Genomic DNA, 19,262 nt, shown 5'->3' on the forward strand with positions numbered 1-19,262 from the left:
GGAATCGAAAAAGGAAGTAAAACTGATTTTTGCATTAATGCGTTTATTGTTTTTTGAATATTTTGCCTGCGAAAATTACTTGGATATTATTTTTCTAAAAATATCGTGGAAATAAGGTAGGTTGATACAGAAACTATTTATCGTGCGTGTACTGTATATGAGCTTCAAAATAAATGAATAAAAATAGATTTTATCAAACGATGAGATCAGCCGATTAATTGTATCGTGTACAATATTTTACACCCCCAAGGAAAATACTGTAGGTCTAGGGAGTCAACTTCAAATATTATTTCTTCCGTCGGAGTCAGTTAAATTTAAAACTTAATGTATATTTGAAAATAAACGTATGTACAATTACAATTAAAGTTCACATATAAGAATTACAAACATTAGATATTAACAAAGTTCAAAGTAACTATCCACTGCAACAGGTCCGTCGAAAAAGCGCCTTGCGACGTACAAATTCAAAGTCCACAACAATACAACAAGATGAGGCAATCTCCTAAAACAGCTTAGGCGAGCTAAGGTCAGCGTGAGTTCACTTCCAATGTCCGAAGCCGAACTGAACTTGCCGCCAGAACTTCAATGCTTTTATAGGATTGAAACAGCATTGGATTCCACCAATCAGCATTTACCAGCTCTATAAGACGTCCGCCGATGGTCTGATGTCTTCTAACCAATGATCGGTCGAGTTTTCAAAATGATCTGATCGCCGTTTCTATGACAACAACGGTCGTTTATAAAAGGCGGGAAAACTGAGCCCCAGACGATTTTTATATCTCGACATAGGGTAAAATAAATTTTGTTTTCCCACAGTTAAACTTGGTCGCTAATTGCTGTTGTGATAACTTTAATACCATCTTCTAACGACAGCACTTTGCATTTCGGACATTTTCCAACAAACTGAAATGAATTTCCTTTGTTGCTAGACTAATTTATTAACAACTGCACGTAATTTCGAGGGTGGGAGAAGTGCCCGGGATGGGTTCGAACGAGAGTTTAGACTAATTTATTATATTAGGAACTGGAAACGTTGTTGAGATGGGTTCTTACAATAGTTTAGACCAGATACATTCGCGAAAGTGGTCGCTTATTACGGGTGTTGTATGCTGTTTCGGACGAAAAATCGATGCCCGCGGTCGCGTTACACGGGTGGTCGTTTAATACAGGTAACTTATACGAAGACTCTATGGATAAACTATTCCGTGCCAGAAATTTTTGCCCGTTTTGACAGGTGCCCGTCGAATACAGGTGGTCGCCTAAGCAGTTTTCACTGTACTGTATAATTTTAAATATTTTGATAAAAATAATGAACGATAATCATCTCTTAAAGCTATAATATAAACATTGAACATTAGACAAAAGAAAAATTTGACGTTCGACGAACGAACGGCAGCAAATTTTCTTCGTAATAAATTAATTTCGACTCTGGTGAATTTACACCACAGTCGGAATAACGCTTATCCGGCTTCTTGACGTCGCGAAGTAGCGACATCTCGTGGTAAAAAACAGAACTACGGCTACGGAATCGTTCCGTAACTAGACGTCGGTCTACAAACGGGGGCTAGTGCGAGATTTGGGCACCCGTTGCCGGTTGGGAAGTTGGAAATGCCGACGTTGGGCATTTTGAAAACTAAACGGCGCTAGTCGTTATAATTTCGTATTATTTTCATAGTACGGCTAAGTTTCGAAATATAATTTTCTTTTTACATTTATTAACTAATACATTTATTTTGTTTGTGCAAAATAAAAAATAATTTCGGACAATAGAATAGCCTCGACTGATTTTTCAAAAGTGGGAAATTTTCGTTAGACACGGAGAAAAATTCCACCCGGGGCGACACGCGACGGAGAGAAACTTCGACATTGGATAGGCTAATTTCCCCGAAAATGCCCGGTGGCGAAGTTCGAACGACGGCGCTGGAAACCAGCGACACCAAAGAAGATGGTAGAACGGTAGCGAGACGTCCGAACGTTACCGCTCGGTAGCCAGTCTGGTCCGAAAACGGCCTTTCCGTTTTACTCGTTTAACTTAAAATATACGCTCTCCTCCTCAAATTAGAAATTAATAATCGATATATATAGAAATCCAATGGATAATTTCAAGTGGTACGTACGACACGATCTAAGTTAGAACTGCCGAGTTTCGTAGCAATTGGTCAAACGTGTTTAGCGAACAAACGAGCATCCTCATTTATATATATACTGTATTTAGTTTATAGTAGTGTTGCAACGAATAGTATATTCGGCCTCGGGCCGAATACCGAATATTCGGCCAGGAGCGTGGCCGAATAGCCGAATATTCGGCCAAACTGTTCGGCTTGATTAATTGAAATTGGCGCGCAAAGCGCATTATGGCAAGGACCCGCTCTCTATTGGCCCGCTGTCACCAATCGCGTTAATTCTTGACAGTTGTAGCGGACAGACAAGAGCGTCATGGCAGTACTGTATGTGATAAATGATATCAAATGTGGATAACAATGAAATGACCTACACGTGTAAATAACGGAAAAAGAACAGAGAAGGACCGCGAAGTGAAAATGTGAAAATAAATATGAAATTGAGTCGATAACATAATCGAACGAGTCGAGACAGCTTATTGGCGCGAAATTCGCGGCCGTCGATGTCAAACAATTGTTGTCGTAGACTTCGGAAAGCTAAATGCTTGTAATGAAAGAAACTTAGCGTGCACGGGCGAAAGCCTGGGGCCGTTGGGGCTATCGAGCTGTCTCGAATCTGTGAAATCGTAACTGCGACATATACCGACGTCCTATCTGTCTCTTTTCTCCGTTATCACCGGGCTATGAGTCACGTAATTGTAAAATGGCAAATCTATGACGGAAAAGTGACGAATCGAAAGTATCTTGAGCGCCTATTATGATGTATTCATACGTGGACTAGAGTGATAGAGGAAAGAGAAAGGGAAGAGCGCTTAAAAAGAAGGATAGGCAGGATCGGACCCTAGGATGTGCGAGGATTCTCCAACGATAGGCGTGTACGTGTGCCGATCTTTGTAATTATAAATTGTGAATACGCGTGACTAATATTATTTTCTTTTATATGTTGTGCATGTTATAAATAAATATAAACAAACAACACTAACCCGATAACATTACATGTAAATACCAAAATGATTAATTTACTGTGTTTTTGTTATTTCTTACTCCTGTTTTTAGGTATTCGGTATTCGGCCGAATAGCGAAAAATAGACCGAATAGACCGAATAGTAACCGAATATTCGTTACATCACTAGTTTATAAGTAAAACTTTACTTTTAATACAGGACGCGTTTTTCCTAATTTTGCTTTCTTAAAGAGACCTCGCTAGTAGACGCGTCCTCAACAGATAGAAATTTTAGGGGGCGACGCGTATAATAATAGCTATAAACGAAAACTCGTGGGATTACTTACCGACTACGCGCGGTAGAAGCCGCCATTGCAAAACCTCGTTTATATCGCGGAGGAGCTTATTGGAAGCGGACGCTTACAGATCTTGTCGCGAGACCTGGTCGGATCGCGTGACCGCCGACGCATTTCCCCCGGATTTATTTTTCTGGCGGAGGTATTCATTCTTTCCGATCGTGTTGCCGCGTCTACCGATTTTAGGACCGATCGAAGCACCAAATCTACCGAAAAGTTTACGATAATTGGAGAAAGAAATGTTTATTTTCGATGTATCTAAAAATTGTCAATAAAACATTTCTTTGTACCTTCCTTTCTTATATATTGTAAGAGACTTTATCGCAAAGACTCTGCCTGGTTTTGTCGAGAATATCTCCTGTCCGCCCCATTCTTCGGCTAATGTAGAAAGAATACTTTGGTAAATAAATCTGTTAAACGCGAAACAAAGAAATAAACCGAGCTCCGAAACGATGGCCGGCTTCCTTCTGACTAAACAATTAATTGGAAAAAATTACTGTTACGATTTTCCCGGAAAAGATAATTTAATTTCAAAAATAACAAACAGAGTGTTAAAAATCATACAAACGGAAGACATTGAACAATAATTATTATTAATATCCGAAAAATAAAAGGTAATATTTTGTTAGAAAAATAAGACAAAATGTACCTACTTATTTAGTAAATTATTATTTTTTTTACGTAAGCGTTGTGCGTTAGTTTTTTGTCCTTTTATTGTTTTATAGTTTATAATAAAATAAATGACGAAAAAGAATGTTATCGTTTATGCGCAACCTCCTTTCTGCCACAAAAAGAAGCGCTGGAATATGTAGATTTCACGAAAGCTACAAGACGAAAAAATTTACACATGAAAATCTACAAGTATGGTCACCAGGGGGCAGCTTTCATGAAATCTACATATTCCAGCGCTTCTTTTTAGTAGATAAAAGCAATATCACCCCAAACGAAGGTACGATGGATGCAAGAAAGACGTCTGAATGTCACCAGTTCCTTTTTTTGAAATTTCAATTGGATATATTTTTGTGTATTTTTAAAAGGACTTTTTAAACTTCTGGCAACAAGTAGCCTAAAAGGAAAGGTCTGTTGCCAACAATGTGTATTGTCTGGAACACGGAAAAAGTAAATGGTGGTCCTTTATTGGGCAGACTGTCTTCAGTTTTATTAACAAATACTAAATCTTCATAATTTTAAATAGAAATCTTTTTCTGACAGCTCGACCACCCGAGATAAGACATTTTCGGTTTTCGAGAGTCCGCGGATTACATATAGCGTAAGTTTTATGAGCGGTTTTTAATCTAGCCAACACGCGCGAAGAATATCGCTGGGCAACAATTATCGTAGCAACAGTTATATACCTAACTTTAAAACTTCTTTTAACATTATTTTAAATTACCACTGTCGGTCGTCCGTCCGTCAATCGTTAATTTCGAGTCGGACGAGAATCGAGACCAGATATTGAAAGCTTAAAGCCGGAGATCTCGATTAACTATATAGGGGCTGTTCGTAAATTACGTCACATTTTTCTGGAAATTTTTACTCTCCCTCTCGCCTCGTCCCGGATCGCGTAAACTGTATAAAGTTTACGAAATAAAACGGACGTCCATTAATGCTCAAACCCCCGTCGTCCGACTGGTCGTAACTCCCTCCTTCCTTTCCGGCGTGGATCTCATTTAATTAATTAATTTAAGGAGTCTATGGACAACCCCTACGCCAATCATCCGAATCTCCGCCATTGATAGATTTTTAGAGCGGAAATTTCTCGCTTCGCGATAGGTTGTTCCGTATCGCGCGATTTTTTCTAGCTTTAAGAATTCCAGAAGTTCGAGTGTGTGTATAAAAGGCGTCGCCAGTGAAATTTCCTTGGCTTCCGCTTTACTATCTGCGATTACAGAATCGCTATAGCGTCGGTATGTTGGGTGGCGAGTACAACTTCTTCGAAGACCGTATTAAATTAATTGGCGAAATGAAGCGAACCGCGGTCGGTGCGGTAACCTTCTGCGCGTGGAAAGAACAGAGAGATTCCGCGGCGGAAAGATAATCCGGCGAGGTAAGAAGCGTCGGACACCTGGCCAGTGGAGTAAGTCGATACGGGCGGAAACTTTTTTCCAACGTTGGAGCCTCCATCTCGTTACTCCGTAGCGATTTATTCTTACCTTATTAATACGGAAGCCTCCGAAACGACCTCGGCCTTTCCCGTAAGACCATCGCCGATCGGTACTATTTCCGCGGAGAAGAATTCGTCCGCCATTTGTCCTCCGCGACGGAGAAACTCGGAGGAGAAGGCCGGGTTGTCGAAATTCGGACGGTGGAAGTTCGAGAAGAAGAGAATCGTCGAAAGTCGGTGGATCTTCGGGGATATCCAGAGGGAATCTCCAAGAACGTTTCTGGTACCGGTGGAAACGCGCCATTACTCGCAAGCGGGCGAATCTAGGGTTTTCGGGACCTAGGGCTTATTCAAATCCATTGGGGCCCCTTTGGACTTCCATAAGCCCTAGGCTCTTTTGTTAGATTAAGAATTTTTAAATCGAGGTTTAAAATTCATTTTTAATAACATTAAAATGAGTTGAAATATATTTATTTATGAAATGGTGTGATCTATATATATATAAAATTGCTTGTCTTGACTGACTGAATGACTCACTGATTTATCATCGCCCGGAGCAAACCGCTGGACCTAAAGAGCAGAAATTTGGTACACAGTTAGGGTTCGTCACGAAAACGCGCACTAAGAAAGGGTTTTTCGAAATTCCCAAGTGGGGGAGAGAGGGAGAGCATTAAGGCTTTTACCGCGCTATTTTAGATGCGATTTTTTGTTTTTATCTGCGTTGTAGTAGGGTATGCCACGAGAATGTACCCTGAAAAGGGATTTTTAGAAATTCCCCCGCGGGGGGTGAGGGAAAGGATTTAGTCTTCATCGAGTACTTAGGTGTATTAAATTAATAACATTTCAGACATTGTTATAAATATTTTTATCTATTTCGATTTTAAAAACGTTCGAACCGTTTTAAATTCGAATTTGTTATCGCGTATTGATTCGATTATAAAACGATTGTAAACGTTCCAGAAAAATATTTCAACGATCAAATTGAAGATATTTTGTTTGGTTCTCGGCAATTCTCTTCAGCGCTAGGTGTTGTATAGACCCAACAATTACTATGGTTATTGAAATATTGAATGTAAATCTGTTGAGGTCGCGTCTACTAGCCAGGTCTCTGGACAGAGCAAAATTAGGAAAAAACGCGTCCCGTATTAAAAGTAAACTTTACCCAAAGTTTTCCTAACAGACCAGGCCACAAATTTATTTATTACTAGACATCCGCGGTCCGCGGAATCGCTTACTGCTTAAAATTTACAAAGAATAGAAGACACCGTAATAGGTAATTGTAGCGGTCTACGGATCGGTAACGTTTCCGCCCATCCGGTTTTATAATTTTCCCCCGAAAATAAACCTGGAACTCGAACCCGGCCCCGGAGGGACCGGGCTGAACGACTCTTAGCAGAGACGAGGCCGGTACTCCGATAAGATTTCTTGTGGTATTTTTATTATCTTTTATATTTTCGTTTATTCGTAACTCGGAAGGTCCGGCTAGCGACATTCCAAATATTTATTGTACAATGTTTTAAAAATGTTGTATTCAAATACCAACGACGTTCCGTTGGTATTTTTCCCCGGGAAAGGTGGTTTGACACTATGGGAGGAGAAACGACGCGACAAATTATTATACTGTATTAAGTTTTAACCACGGCATCGGCAGAAAAAAAGACAATTCGTGAGGGAAGACCGATACAGTGGGGAACGGCCAGGATGCCTTATACAAGTATTTTAGTATTTCGGAAAAACTGAGCTCGAAGAATTGATAGAATATCCGCACCTTTACGTCAGGTCTGGTCCGACGCGCGGCGACGACCGTGGGAAAGAAAGTCCGATATTCTGTGCGTATTTTGCGTCCATTTGGGTCGGCCGTGCTAATTACTCCCGGAGACAATTTAATTGTACCACCGAAATAAGAAAGATCGCCTATGCACGTATTCTCCTCGTAGCCGGCATCGATATTTTATGCCGCGACTAGGTTATTCGTCCGAAACACTATACTTTCGTATTTAGGTAAAATTGGCGAAATATTTCCGATAGGGCGCTACGTTGCGCCAATGTATCTCGATTAAAACGTAAAAAACACGATATTTACGCGTAAAACTCCCATTTCGGTAATGTCCGAGTCCCGGAAAAGGGTAAAAAGCCAAGCGTTTGAAAAATACAATTGCCGACACACGGATAAACTCGTTTGCTTATCCGTTTGTCGGCACCGAATTTCCCTTCGTCCCGGTCGACCCCTTGGCAGGAAAAGTGCGTTCCGTCTTACCCGACTCTTCGGACGCGCGGTTTCGGGGTGGGCGGCGCGCCGCCCTTCGGTAGCCACCCCCTGCAAAAAGTAAGCGAAAAAGACGTGGGAAAATATAAAATTTATCTTAAATAATGTCATTACACGACCACACCTTCTCGGACCGGGATTTCGACCGGCGCCGAAGGCCCCCCTCTCTCGGGAGATTCCACTTTCGTCGTCTCCCGGGATCCGGACCGGAATTCGTCGACTTTCGCTTCCGCTCCACCGGGGAAGAAGCTTCTTTCCCTCTACGAAAGCGCGCCCTTCTCGTCTTCCATCGAGAAGATGGAAGTTCGGTTGACCCTCCGCTTCTCGTCCAGGTAGTAGAAGGACATCAGCGCCTCTTTCTCCTCCGTCATTTTCAGCACCTCCTCCAGTTCCGTCGGGCGGCCGCCCCCCTCCAGTCCGTCCAGAGCCGTCCGGGCGGCCCTCAGGGCCCGATCGGCCAGGGCCCGGGCCGCCCGATCCAACTCCTCTCGGTCGGCGGTGGGGGCGGGTAGCGGGTCGGAATCCATCAGCAGGCGCAGTCGTCCCACCGGGCGTTTCTCCGCGGGAAGGGGATTTCCGCCCTCCGCTTTGGACTGGCAAAGTCCCGGATGGAACTCTTGGACGGCCCAGCGGCAGTAGAGCCTGGAAAGGTCGAAGGTCAGCGGCGAAAGACCAAAAGAAGGAAGCGACGCAACTTACCCGTAGCCACCGGCGTCGGGCTCCAACTTTTCCAACGCCCGAGTCAGCAGCAGCAGCAGCTTCTCCGCCCCGTCGATCAGACGACACCCCGCGGCCAGGCACAATTTACGGGACCTGAAAGAGGGGCGAAAGGTGAAAGGTGGCGGAGGAGTCCGGAAGAGCGAAATACTCACCCGTCCAAGAGGCGGCAGGTCAGTCGCACAGAGGCCGAGCGCAGCAGCCTCAACATCTTTCCGGGCCCGCGCCAGAGGAAGGAGGGGGAAAAGATCGGGAGGCCGGTCTCCGACGATTCTTCTTCGATAACTGCGAAAGAGAGACGCCCGTTACCTTCCGTCCCGCCGGACTTGTTCCGGCGGAAGCGGAATTACCTTTTCGAACCGTTTCCGGCATGTCCGAACCTCTCGGGCGCGGAGTGGGCGCTGGATAGGAACAGTCGGGAGGGAAGGAGGAAGACGGGCGCTTGGGTCTTTCCGGGCCCCCCCAGGCCGTGGGGAAATCTGAAAAAGAAGCGGAATGAGGAAAGGGAGGAAGAACGCGGGCCGCGGCCCGATCCTTACCGTTGTCGCGCAGGAAACGGAAGGCGTCGTCGAAGCCCTGCTGGCACAATCGGCCCAGGGTGCGAGCGTCCCCGGGGAAGAGAATGCCTCCGAAACGGTGCAGGTTGGCGGGAGTGATCTGAGGAGAGAAAGAGATGAGAGAAGAGGCGGAGAGGGCGGTAGAAGAGGAAGAGAAAGAGACTCACCGCCAGGCTGGTGCCGCCCAGGTAGATCTGTATCAAGCTGCAAGAAGAGTCCGTGGGACAGACGTCGCTCTCTCCGTAGAAGGGGGCCACGGTCAGGGTGTGTTCGTCCAACAGGGGTTGATTGTCGCTGAGTCCACCGTCGGCGTAGGCCTACGATTAGGGAGTCAGCGGCGGCTCGGAGGCGGAGTCTCCGGCGGCCGTCTTACTTACCTCTCCTCGAAACCGGGGATAGGCAAATCCGCAGTACAGGGGGATGAAGCAGCTGCACACCAGCGCCTGCAGACACATCATTCCGTTTATCCAACCGTGGCAATTAAAGTCCTCGCGTCATTTTCCACATTAAAGATTTACCGAGCCATCGGCCGAGTGGTTCCGAAGGCGAGTTCGGCCAAAAGCGTTCGATTTTGGTAAATGGAACGACAATTTGCCACGGAAAGGCAAAAGAAAGGAGGAGGAAGGGAAAGGAGATCCATAAGATTCTAATTTAGCCCAATGCCGCGGAACTTTCGTATTACTTAGCGATAAAACCCGAGATTTTTTTAAAACTCTTTCCGTCCCGCGGTCATTAAGAGGGCCTCTTTTAGTCGACCCGTTACGGATGGGGCCGGGCCCACAACGGGCTGCCGGCGGCCAGGGACGAGGTCCGACGTATACGGACGGACCAACACCGGAAAAATTCCCGGGATTTTTCGATCTCGGGTCCACCAGACGGTAGGGCGCCACCTGTACCGCTGGGCCACCGGCCAAACCCGAGATTTTACCGTGGCGGAAATCCGCCGGAATTAATTCCGACACCGGCCGAACGTCGGGTTAAGGGTATTTTGAGCGGAAGCGACCTAAGTCGGAAGTAAGGAGGAGAGCCGACTCCGAAAAACGAAAACGAAGGTAGTTCGCCCCGGCTTAATTCTCGTTTATCGCGTTTGACGAAACGAATCGGAAAGACGGGTTAGATCGGGGGTGGCCGACAGTTTTTGCCCCCGGGCCGAAATGGAAAGAAAACTTTTCTTCACGGGCCGAACCACAGGCCGCACCGGGAAGATTTCCAGGCGGCGCGAGATCTGGTGGCGGTGTCATCCCGTACAGTCTAAATTGTACATAGAGTTTACGGATACATTTTTCACATTATCGCGCTTTATCAACATTCTACGCCGTACTTAAGAGATTTGTAACGGAGGGTTAACTCTAAACGCGCGGAGCTTTTGTTTTTTAGTGGTGGGAATTTTTCATCCAGCTATTCGGACTCGAGTAGCTAATATCGGAAGATTACTCGCGGGCCGCGTAAATTCGTTATACGTTGTCCACGCTCGGGTTAGGTGGATAAAACTTAACGTCGGACGCGCCACTCGGCTACGTTCGAACGACGTAAAATTAATAATACAGGGCGTTAAAATCATCTTGGGAATTATAAATTTCGGTAAACGGATAAACTTAAAATGGTAAAATAACAATAGTTAACGCAAGTTATAGAATAAAACTATTTACTATTATCAGATATTTTTATTAAAAAGGGCCTTCCACCGAAGCCACCGTCCGCGCGATATACAGTATTTATACGTAAAGGTTAATTATTGAAAAAAATCCCGTGGCGCGACTTTCCCGGCTCTTACGAGTTTTTGTTAAGAAAACTTTTACGGGTGTACCTCGGGATACGTCGTTGGTCGAAAGAAATATATGGAAAAATAAAAATAGAGTTTAAGTCCGTCCGCCGCAAACATCGAAGCGATAATATGGCTAGAAAAGCGTTAAAAGCGCATCGAATCGTATTCAAATACGTACATTTGCGGTAAACGTTAGAATAATCGTCGGAAATGCCGGACAACGAAACGCCAAAACATCCGTCGTCTTATTTAGCGCTCTTTAAAAGCTTTTTCCACGGTAGTTCCAACACGTACCGTTTGGCGGCGGCGTCGGCGCCACTCGATATCGGTAAATTTAACATAAATTAGTTTGTTTTCTACCGTGGCGACATAATTTTAATAACATTATATAACGTCTTACGGCGAAGAAAGAGTCCGCGATGTACAGTACCGTAAACGCGTACATTTACAAGTACGTACGCCATTTGGTAAATTTACATTACTTTTTTTCCCAACTATATTAAAATCTAAAATTTATTTGTTTGTAAGCTTAGAATAGATTATTAAAAATGCGTATATAAATAAAATACAGAGCCGGGAGCGGTTATTTGCGGTTTAGCCTAGCGACGAGTAAATTCGATTTAAGTGGCCCGTCCCGGAACAAATTACCGACGTAAGAAAAAATAAAATCGTGTTGGGTGCCGTCCGTTATCGGATTTCGTTATAAAAACTTTTGCATTTATATTACTATAATATGACAAAAAACTCAATTTTCCAGATTGGGGACGCGTTTTATAAAAAATAAATAAACGTAAATGTTCGTAACGAATAAAATCTTGGTTAAAAGTCCCGTCCCCGTCCAGATAGAGGGGCGGTCTATCTCCACCCCCGAAATTTCCTTTCTTAACCTTTACCCTATTCCGAGATATTAAGCGAAACGGACGCTAGTTTTTCTCGGTTTTTTATTTTTATATCTTTTTTCTCCGTTAGAGGGCGGTTACGTTCCCGGAAGTTTAGTTAATCGGCTAATACCGCATATTACGGATTATAACGCGCATATTTTCGTACTTTTCGAAACCGCTAAAATGCGTTACGTTTTATACGAGTAGGTTCCGTCTAAACGGCTTTTTACCCGGGGCCGACCTAAAAATTTAAAAAACGGTTTAGGCCGGCGAAGGACGACATATAAAGAAAGGAAGGCGTTAGGCAATAAGCTAAAATTGTACGAATATACGCCGAACGATGGCGCGTCCAATCGGGCTATTTTACCGCTACTTTCGATATTTAAATTCCCAGTAATTCCAGTTAATTTAATGAATCGTAACCAAACTAATATTGTAAATTATTTAATTATAATTGTTAAATTTAACGAGAGAGGGCGCTTAACTCCGGCGGATGGAAGACGGTTAGAAAATCGCTCTTAAATTTCGGTGTTATTCTACGACGCCAAATTTAATAAACCGGTGGCGGAAAACAATAGAAATGAAAGGGGAGAAAATGATCTTTTAAGAGAAAAACCGTATCTTTAACCGATAGGAAATCAAAGCGCCACGTTATTTGTTAAAAGTCAAACTGCTCCGGCCTTAGTTAATAAAATAAATACTTAAACGAGCGGGACGAGTTTCTTTCCCATTTACTCCAATCAAACGTCTCGTTTGTCCATTTTGCCAGAAAGCCTGGTCTGTCAGACATTTTCGCACGGCGACGGAAAGCCCGATCCGCAACCGCTCGAAAGTACAATTAAACGTGCACTTTGGCAATTTCGCTTACCGGACCGCCCTACCAGGGAAACCGGGGCCGGAACCGTATTATCCGCGCCTACGGCTTCTAGTCCCAAATTACACCGAATTTAATCGTTAATAGCGGCGGTAAGGTTCGATAGGGCAACGTTCGGGTTATTAAGTATCGGGCTTCCAGACGTTTATACGTTTTATTGTACGAAAATTTCCATCGCGCCCGTTTACGGATTTGTTTGGCGCGGTATAAGGGAGACGAGGAGTGACGAAAAGGTCGTGGCAAAACGGGGTATAAAGCTCTTTTCCGGTAAGAAGGGGTGGGGCGTAAAAATCGTAAGAGGTTCCGTAGTTAATATTTCTACCGACGGACGGCGTAAGTATAGCGGCCGTACAATAATTTGAACCGAAATCCCATATTTTCCGGGGCAGATACGATAATTGTCTCCCGTAAGGCCGGCGACTCCCTTCCGTTTTCGATCTTCGATGGTTCGAACGTACGATACAAAACGAGGGAATAAAAGGATCCGTAATAGTAAACTGCGGCCAAATCGTCCATCGGCCGAGCGTCGCACCCGCCATTCGCCGGCCGGTGTAACCCCATTTCCCCTTTACCACAAAATATCACTCCTCCGATAGGAATATAATCAGGAAACTTTCGGAGATAAAAAAGGGCTAATTTTACTTCTTCCGAAATACCAACGTCGATAGACGGAGTAGAAAAAAGAAAGTAACGGAAGGGAGAACACATCCGACCGTTACTGGCGGCGGAGAAGGTAATCGTCGGAGATTAATTTGCCGAGCCAGTAGCGTTAGTGACGTCGGTAGAAATTCGACGTAAACCCCGAGATTACGAAATGGTTGGAAAGAAAGAGGACGGCCAAATATCCGTAACTTCGATAACAACCGTGGCGTTTATATCTCCGAGGCCGCCAAGAGAATATTACGCTATAGGCCGGGGTAGACCTTCCCAACCGGGTTTCCCTCCCCATTCCACAGCTTAGGATTAATTCCGTTAACGAAACGTCGTCGACCAAAGCCGTAAATTCTTCCACGCGGAAAGCTAAACGCCGTCGACCGTCCGCCATCGTCTCCACGCGGTACGTAAAGACGCCTATTTACCTTTTCCTTTACCGCCAGTTCGGCCGGCACCAAATTTCGTGGTGGGGCAACTCGCCACCCCCGTCGCTGGTAAGTTTCCGTACCACCCTTTCGCCGACGCCAAAGAAAACGTAAAGTTATTTTACTTAAGACAGACCGAAAATCGTATTATACTTTTTAAACGAAAAAACTGGGCAACCGGTGGCGTAACTTCCGTTTCAAAAGTAAGTTTTACCTTATTAATCGTACTATTAATGAGCAAACCGTGCGACGCCATCCGTTAGCAAATTGTTAATGGCGAAACCCTTAACTTCCGGGGTAGAGAAGAGTTATATAAAAAAGTAAACGCTAATAACGGTAGAACCTTCGTTAAGCGCCCCCTCCGGATACCTCGTCTACTCCCCACCACCGAAATTTAACGGCGCGGACGTCGACCTCCCAACCGATTTTCGACAATTAGGCTCGGAATCGGGTGAAGATAATCGCGCCCCAACCCCCGGCCCAACAAAAATCCGAACGAAAAGAAAAAAACCCCCAAATTGGTTGCAATTCCCCAACGTTCCGGGTTCCCCCGGCCCAAAAACGTAAAATTCTCCGGGGTTGATTTTTCGACCCGCAGCCACACTTATACGTCTCTGTTATACGTAACAGAGGCGGGAAAGTAAAAATCTTCGGTTGGACGGGGACCGGCGTCCATCTTTCTCGTCGACGGAACCGGAGTTTTTTACGGGTCGATTACGACGGAAAACGGCCACGGAAATACGCGCCTGGACGGATTACGTAACGACCGCTTTTCTACGTCGCGGCAGGTTTCCGCGCCCCGTCGACGGGAGCGGAAAAAAGTTCCCTTTATAAATAAAACGCCCGCGCTTGGACGGGACGAAAAAGTAAATGCCGAGGAACGACGGAGACGGACTTACCGTCCCTCCCCTGTGCTCTTTCTTCCCATGCCGAAAATGCGGACAAAACTACCTTAAATTACCCGGTATAAACTCCGCTCGACTCTATTTAACGGCAACATACAAAGAAGGGCCTCTCTCTCCCCCTTCTCCGGCCGACGAAACGTTTAACTTCGGACGCCGCGGCGGGGGAAATGCGGCCCGACCCATCGGAACTGGACGCGGTCCTTACCTGAAGCAATTCGTCTCGGGTGTGGAAGCGAGACAGAAGAACGTTGCGTCCGTCCGACACTCGGGTGACCGAGACGAAGAGTCGTCCGTCGCACAGCAGGTGGGCGTCGAGCGGCAGCACCTCGTCCATCCCCCGACGGATGATGTCCAGGATCTTGAATCCGGGGCTGATGGGTCCCAGGGGAGTTCTCCGGGCCCGGACGGCCGCACGCACCAGTCCTCGGGCGCAGTCGTCTGCAAGGAAAGGCTACTGGATGACCGAGGAAGGGAGCGGAATCCTCCCCTCTCCCTCCGTCTGGCGGAGGGCGCTTACCCAGGGGAACTCGGCACAGGTTGGCGGCGGCCACCAGGGCCCCCACCGAGGCCCCGGCCGCCTTCCGGCCGAAGAGGTAGGGGGCGTTGAGTCGGAAGCAGGCGGCCGCCCCCAATTGGTACATTCCCAGGTATCCGCATCCGGCGAAACAGGGGTGGGCGCGCGAGGGATCCGGACGATCCCCGGCCCTCCGAACGACGCGCGACATTCTCGGGTCGGGAAGCGACTGAGCGCCGGAGAATCGATCGTCGACCTAAATAGCGCCGACGATATCGCTTCTCGTCACGCGCGGTGACGTCACCGACCCAGATAAGGGTCGCTCCCCCGCTTTCGCTTTCGTCGGCGGCGGGTCGTCGACCGCCGCGCCGGTTCCACTCGACTCCCGGAGGCCGACCCCCGCCTCCTTCCTCTTCCCCGTCCGCGGGCCCATCGGGATCCCGCTTTCCGGTCCCCTTCCGTCCGGAGCACGGAGGGGGCGGCGGGCGCCGTCCTTTCCCGGAAGGAGATAAGGCCCCGAGCCGATAAGCGAAAAAGCGGGAAGACCTTCCCGACCGCTCCGCTCCTCCGGCGGGGAGCCCGCCGCCTTCTCCCTTTTCCGGTCCCCTCGTTCGGAAGGAGTTTGGGCGGATCCGGGCGCCGCGTTAGAAGGGAAACGAAAGTGGGAAGGTGGGAGAATGGAGGAGAGATTTTATAGAGCGGGTGCGAATCGGAGGGGGAAGACTGCGAGCGGGGAGAAAAAAAAAAAAGGTTTTGTCGGGCTTTTCGAAAAGGCTTTCCTCCCTCTTTCGGGCCGGGAAACTTACCGACTCGGGTCGACGACTGGAGGGGTTAAAGACCCGCGCCGATAAAACAGATAAAAGGGAAGGAAACGGTCCGAGAAGAGTCGACATCCGAACGAAGGACCGTCAGTTTCCGGGGTGCCCCAACCTACTAGCGGGGTGAGAAGAAACGTCCCCTTCGTTAATCCGGGACGTACCCGGGAGGTAGCCACGGCGGAGGGGTAAAAGCGCGGTGGAGGAAGGCCCCGGAATTAGGGGTCCCCTAACCTACTTTTACCGCGCGGTAAAGTAACGGCGGCCGCAAAACTATTTACGAAAGCGGCGCAGTACGTCTTTTTCCCGTTTCCAAAGTGGCGGATCCGGCGCGGGACGGGTGAGGGGGGTTAAACCGTCCCCGCCCTAATCGTTAACGGCTACCGCCGAAACCTAATTTATAAGCGTTCCGGCGGAGTCGGGCACTCGGGCCGGCGACCGTTCCGCGGAGCGGTTTGTTTATCCACCGTGAACCGAGATGGCGAAAGCGCTCATCCTTCGCTGGAATAAATGCTCGGTCGACGAATCTTCCTCCGTCGGGTCGGCAACTTTTCCTCTCGGGACCCGAGGCCAACGGACGACCTCCGGCCGCAGCGCGGCACATTCCAGATGGGAAGGCGTTCCGATTTTACCATCCTAGGCCGACGGGCGGGGCGGCCCGAGCCTCGACCCCTTTCCGGAAGAGTGTCCGGGAGGCGGGATTCCGGACTTCTCCGCCGGAGAGGAGGAGCCAAGAGAATCCGGTAAGCGAACTGGATTCTCCACCCGTTCGCTTACCGGGCGGGGGCGAGTAACGGACCGCCCTCCGAAGCGGCGGGGCCACGGACTTTACCGGTGGCCGCGGTCCGGCAGGGAACGGAAGACGATTTTTATTTCGTTTGTCGCCGAGTTTTTCCAAGGTGAAAGGGTGCGAGTTCGGTTACGCATTCGATTATCGAGAAAACCGCGGCCCGGTGACGGGCGTAAGCGCGCGACCGGCGCGGTATTGTACTTCTGCCGCTTTTACTTTCCCAATCTGGTCCCGAATCGTCGGGCGTGACGGCTCGGTACGTAAAACGCCACGGGCGTTTATTTTCGTTTTTGGGGCCGCGCCGGGCCCACACCCGGAAACCGACGAAATCCGGGAGGAGACCCTTCCGCCCGTAAAGCCTCCGCGGTAGCCTCGTAACGGCAACGTAAGCCCCGTCACCGTTCGGCCCGCGGAAAAAATACACCCGAGTAATAATTAACCGGAAGGGCCGCGGGACGGGAGGAGAACCCGCGCCGATACCCGAAGTCTCGGCTCGGTCTTTGGCCCGTTTAACCCTTCCGGCAATTTCCCGGCAGAGGGATTAGCGAAATAAGTTCGGCATCGGCCGATAATGGAGAAAAAGGCCGAGACTGGGGCGTCGGCGCGTAAATTGCGCCTCCCGACGCGTCCAGACGTAAGGCGCCAGACGTGGGAAGAAACGACTCCGGACAAAATCGAAAAATGTTATTTTTACTATTTTCGTATTCTTTGACACGACACCCGCGTACTCTCTCGTCTCGGGGCCAAACACCGCCCAACAATAATAACCGGGATGTCTTTTCCGCCTCCGCTCCGTCCATTTCTAACGGGTGCACCTCTAAATATACGTCGGCGGCCGGAAACCGGGCTGGGAAAGGGTCTTCTTTCCTCCGCCATTTTCCTCTCTCTGGGGTAGAGTCCGGGCCGGAGCCGGGGCCGCTCAGCCCACCGGCACGTGGTAGCCCCGTGGATTTTCCTCTATCAGGGTGACTTCCGGTCCGGAAGGGAACTCCTCCTGGGGATAACGGGTGACGAAGTCTTCTCGGCCGCGACGGTGGGGACGAATCACTCTGAGGACGACGGACAGACTGTGGCCCAGCAGACACATCTCCGCCTGAAAAGAAACGGAAGGTGGGTGCGCGGCGGAGAAACGGGCGCCGGTCTAGGCGGCGTACTTACCTCGTCGATTCCGGCTCCCTTTCCCGCCCGATTCGGACGACGGCGCAGGAATTCCCCCGGACGGGGGGAGTCGTCCGGGGCCAACAGGAGGGCGGCGAAGACCGGAACCGTTCGGCGCCGGAGGAAAGCGCGGCGAAATTTTAGGGCCGAGACCATCATCAGTATCCGGACCGCTTGCATCAGGTGAGCGTCGACGTCGGGACGGCGGTTGAGAAGCTCCGTCAGGCGATCTTCCCGGCCGGCGCACCGCTTTAACTCTTCTTCCTGTTAAAAGGAAAACGTTTCCGTTAACGGCAAACAACGGCGCCGGATGGCGGCCATTTTAAAAAATAAACGCACCTTCCGGTACGGTTAGATAAAGGTTCTATCGGCGGGCGCAATTTAATAGGTAAAACTCGGGTAATTTTCGTCGGGGAGGGTGGAAAGAACGGTAAACGACGGGTCGGGTTCCGGGATCCGACGCGGGCGAAATTATTGCCGAATGGCCGTTTTCCTTATCGAAGGTTTACGCCCCGGTCGACGAAATTTAATGTTTCGCAATTCGGATAAGAAAATGCCTCCGTCGAGCTTTTCCGCCCCACCGCCCGAGTCGGGCCGCTAACTGCGTTTTATAATTGCCCGTCGCTTCTTATTTTCCACCCCCGCGCCCGGTAGAAATATTTCCTCGCCTTTCGCGCGCCCAACTTTCTTACCGCTCCGGCCTTTCTCGTTTAATTGGCAAAGAGGATTTGCCCATTTTACCCAGCCCGGCCACGTTTAATCCGGTAGAAATCGGCCGTCCCGCGTATTCTTTCCTCCCCTCATTTTCGGATTTGCGCGTCGACGGCCCGACTCGTCCTTCTCTTTTCCTTTGGTTTTTCTGTACGGTTTCGTTCGATTACTGCGGAGTTTTTCAACCTGTTTCATCGAGTGGCACACCTAATCGAAAAATAACAAATGGCGACACCCTGGACCGGCGGCGGATCTAGAATCCGAATAAGGGGGGGACTAATGGGCCAGATGAGTTTTTTGCGAAAACGAATATTACGCGCAAGGCAAAAGTGTTTCTACGTGTTGAAAATCAAAATTTAAGTCCATTGAATTTTGTCGAAATACCTACACGTAAAACAATAGTCTGGCTATTGTTTTTTAAATATAGTTTTATCATCAAATATATCATCATTTTATATTATCATTTTATTGATAAACAATTTTTGTTAAGTTTTTTATACTATTTTGATGCATATATAAAATAAATATTTCATTACTTTTTTCTTATCTTTTTCATATCAATTTAAAAAATTATAATAAATTGCTTATTTGTCATCATTGCTTTTGAATACTATGAAGGTACTGTAATATGCATCTACATTGTGCACGCTTTTCAAAGTGCAATGCAACGCTTTTTAAAGTATATACAAGACACAAGTGTCCATGTC

General features: G+C 47.7%; 2 protein-coding genes across 3 annotated transcripts in view; both read right to left on the bottom strand.

The window, feature by feature from the left end:
- Positions 1-7,861: 7,861 nt before the first annotated feature.
- LOC111638480 (patatin-like phospholipase domain-containing protein 3) lies at positions 7,862-16,597 on the bottom strand. Of its 2 annotated transcripts, XM_023384202.1 has the most exons (9): positions 15,085-16,595; positions 14,773-15,005; positions 9,441-9,506; positions 9,231-9,380; positions 9,046-9,163; positions 8,857-8,985; positions 8,662-8,791; positions 8,489-8,602; positions 7,862-8,431 (listed from the first exon to the last, which is right to left on the bottom strand). In XM_023384202.1, exons 1-9 carry the CDS (start codon positions 15,290-15,292, stop codon positions 8,050-8,052), a joined length of 1,530 nt encoding a protein of 509 aa, XP_023239970.1. In that variant the 5' UTR covers positions 15,293-16,595; the 3' UTR covers positions 7,862-8,049. The 2 variants fall into 2 exon arrangements, with proteins under 2 accessions (XP_023239970.1, XP_023239971.1); XM_023384203.1 differs by lacking the exons at positions 9,046-9,163; positions 9,231-9,380; positions 9,441-9,506 and having other exon boundaries at positions 14,773-16,597.
- A 762-nt stretch (positions 16,598-17,359) lies between these two features.
- LOC111638488 overlaps positions 17,360-19,262 on the bottom strand; it is a 74,582-nt gene continuing 72,679 nt past the window's right edge. Inside the window, exons 7-8 of the mRNA XM_023384219.1 lie at positions 17,845-18,108; positions 17,360-17,779 (exon numbers count right to left, since the gene is read on the bottom strand). Coding sequence (XP_023239987.1) covers positions 17,606-17,779; positions 17,845-18,108 — 438 coding nt within the window. The 3' untranslated portion in view covers positions 17,360-17,605. The remainder of the gene's footprint in view (positions 17,780-17,844; positions 18,109-19,262) is intronic.

The sequence above is a fragment of the Centruroides sculpturatus genome, unplaced genomic scaffold (genome assembly GCF_000671375.1).
Source record: "Centruroides sculpturatus isolate CEXI.00-Female unplaced genomic scaffold, Cexi_2.0 scaffold1110, whole genome shotgun sequence".
Lineage (NCBI taxonomy): Eukaryota > Metazoa > Arthropoda > Arachnida > Scorpiones > Buthidae > Centruroides > Centruroides sculpturatus.

What these genes read in the sequence shown, in the direction of transcription:
- LOC111638480 (XM_023384202.1), bottom strand. Translation starts at nt 15,292, where the DNA reads ATGTCGCGCGTCGTTCGGAGGGCCGGGGATCGTCCGGATCCCTCGCGC. An exon ending in GCCGGAAACGGTTCGAAAAG is followed by an intron (nt 8,792 to 8,856) that starts GTAATTCCGCTT and finishes TCTCTTTCGCAG; the next exon opens with TTATCGAAGAAGAATCGTCG. An exon ending in ACCTGCCGCCTCTTGGACGG is followed by an intron (nt 8,603 to 8,661) that starts GTGAGTATTTCG and finishes CCCCTCTTTCAG; the next exon opens with GTCCCGTAAATTGTGCCTGG.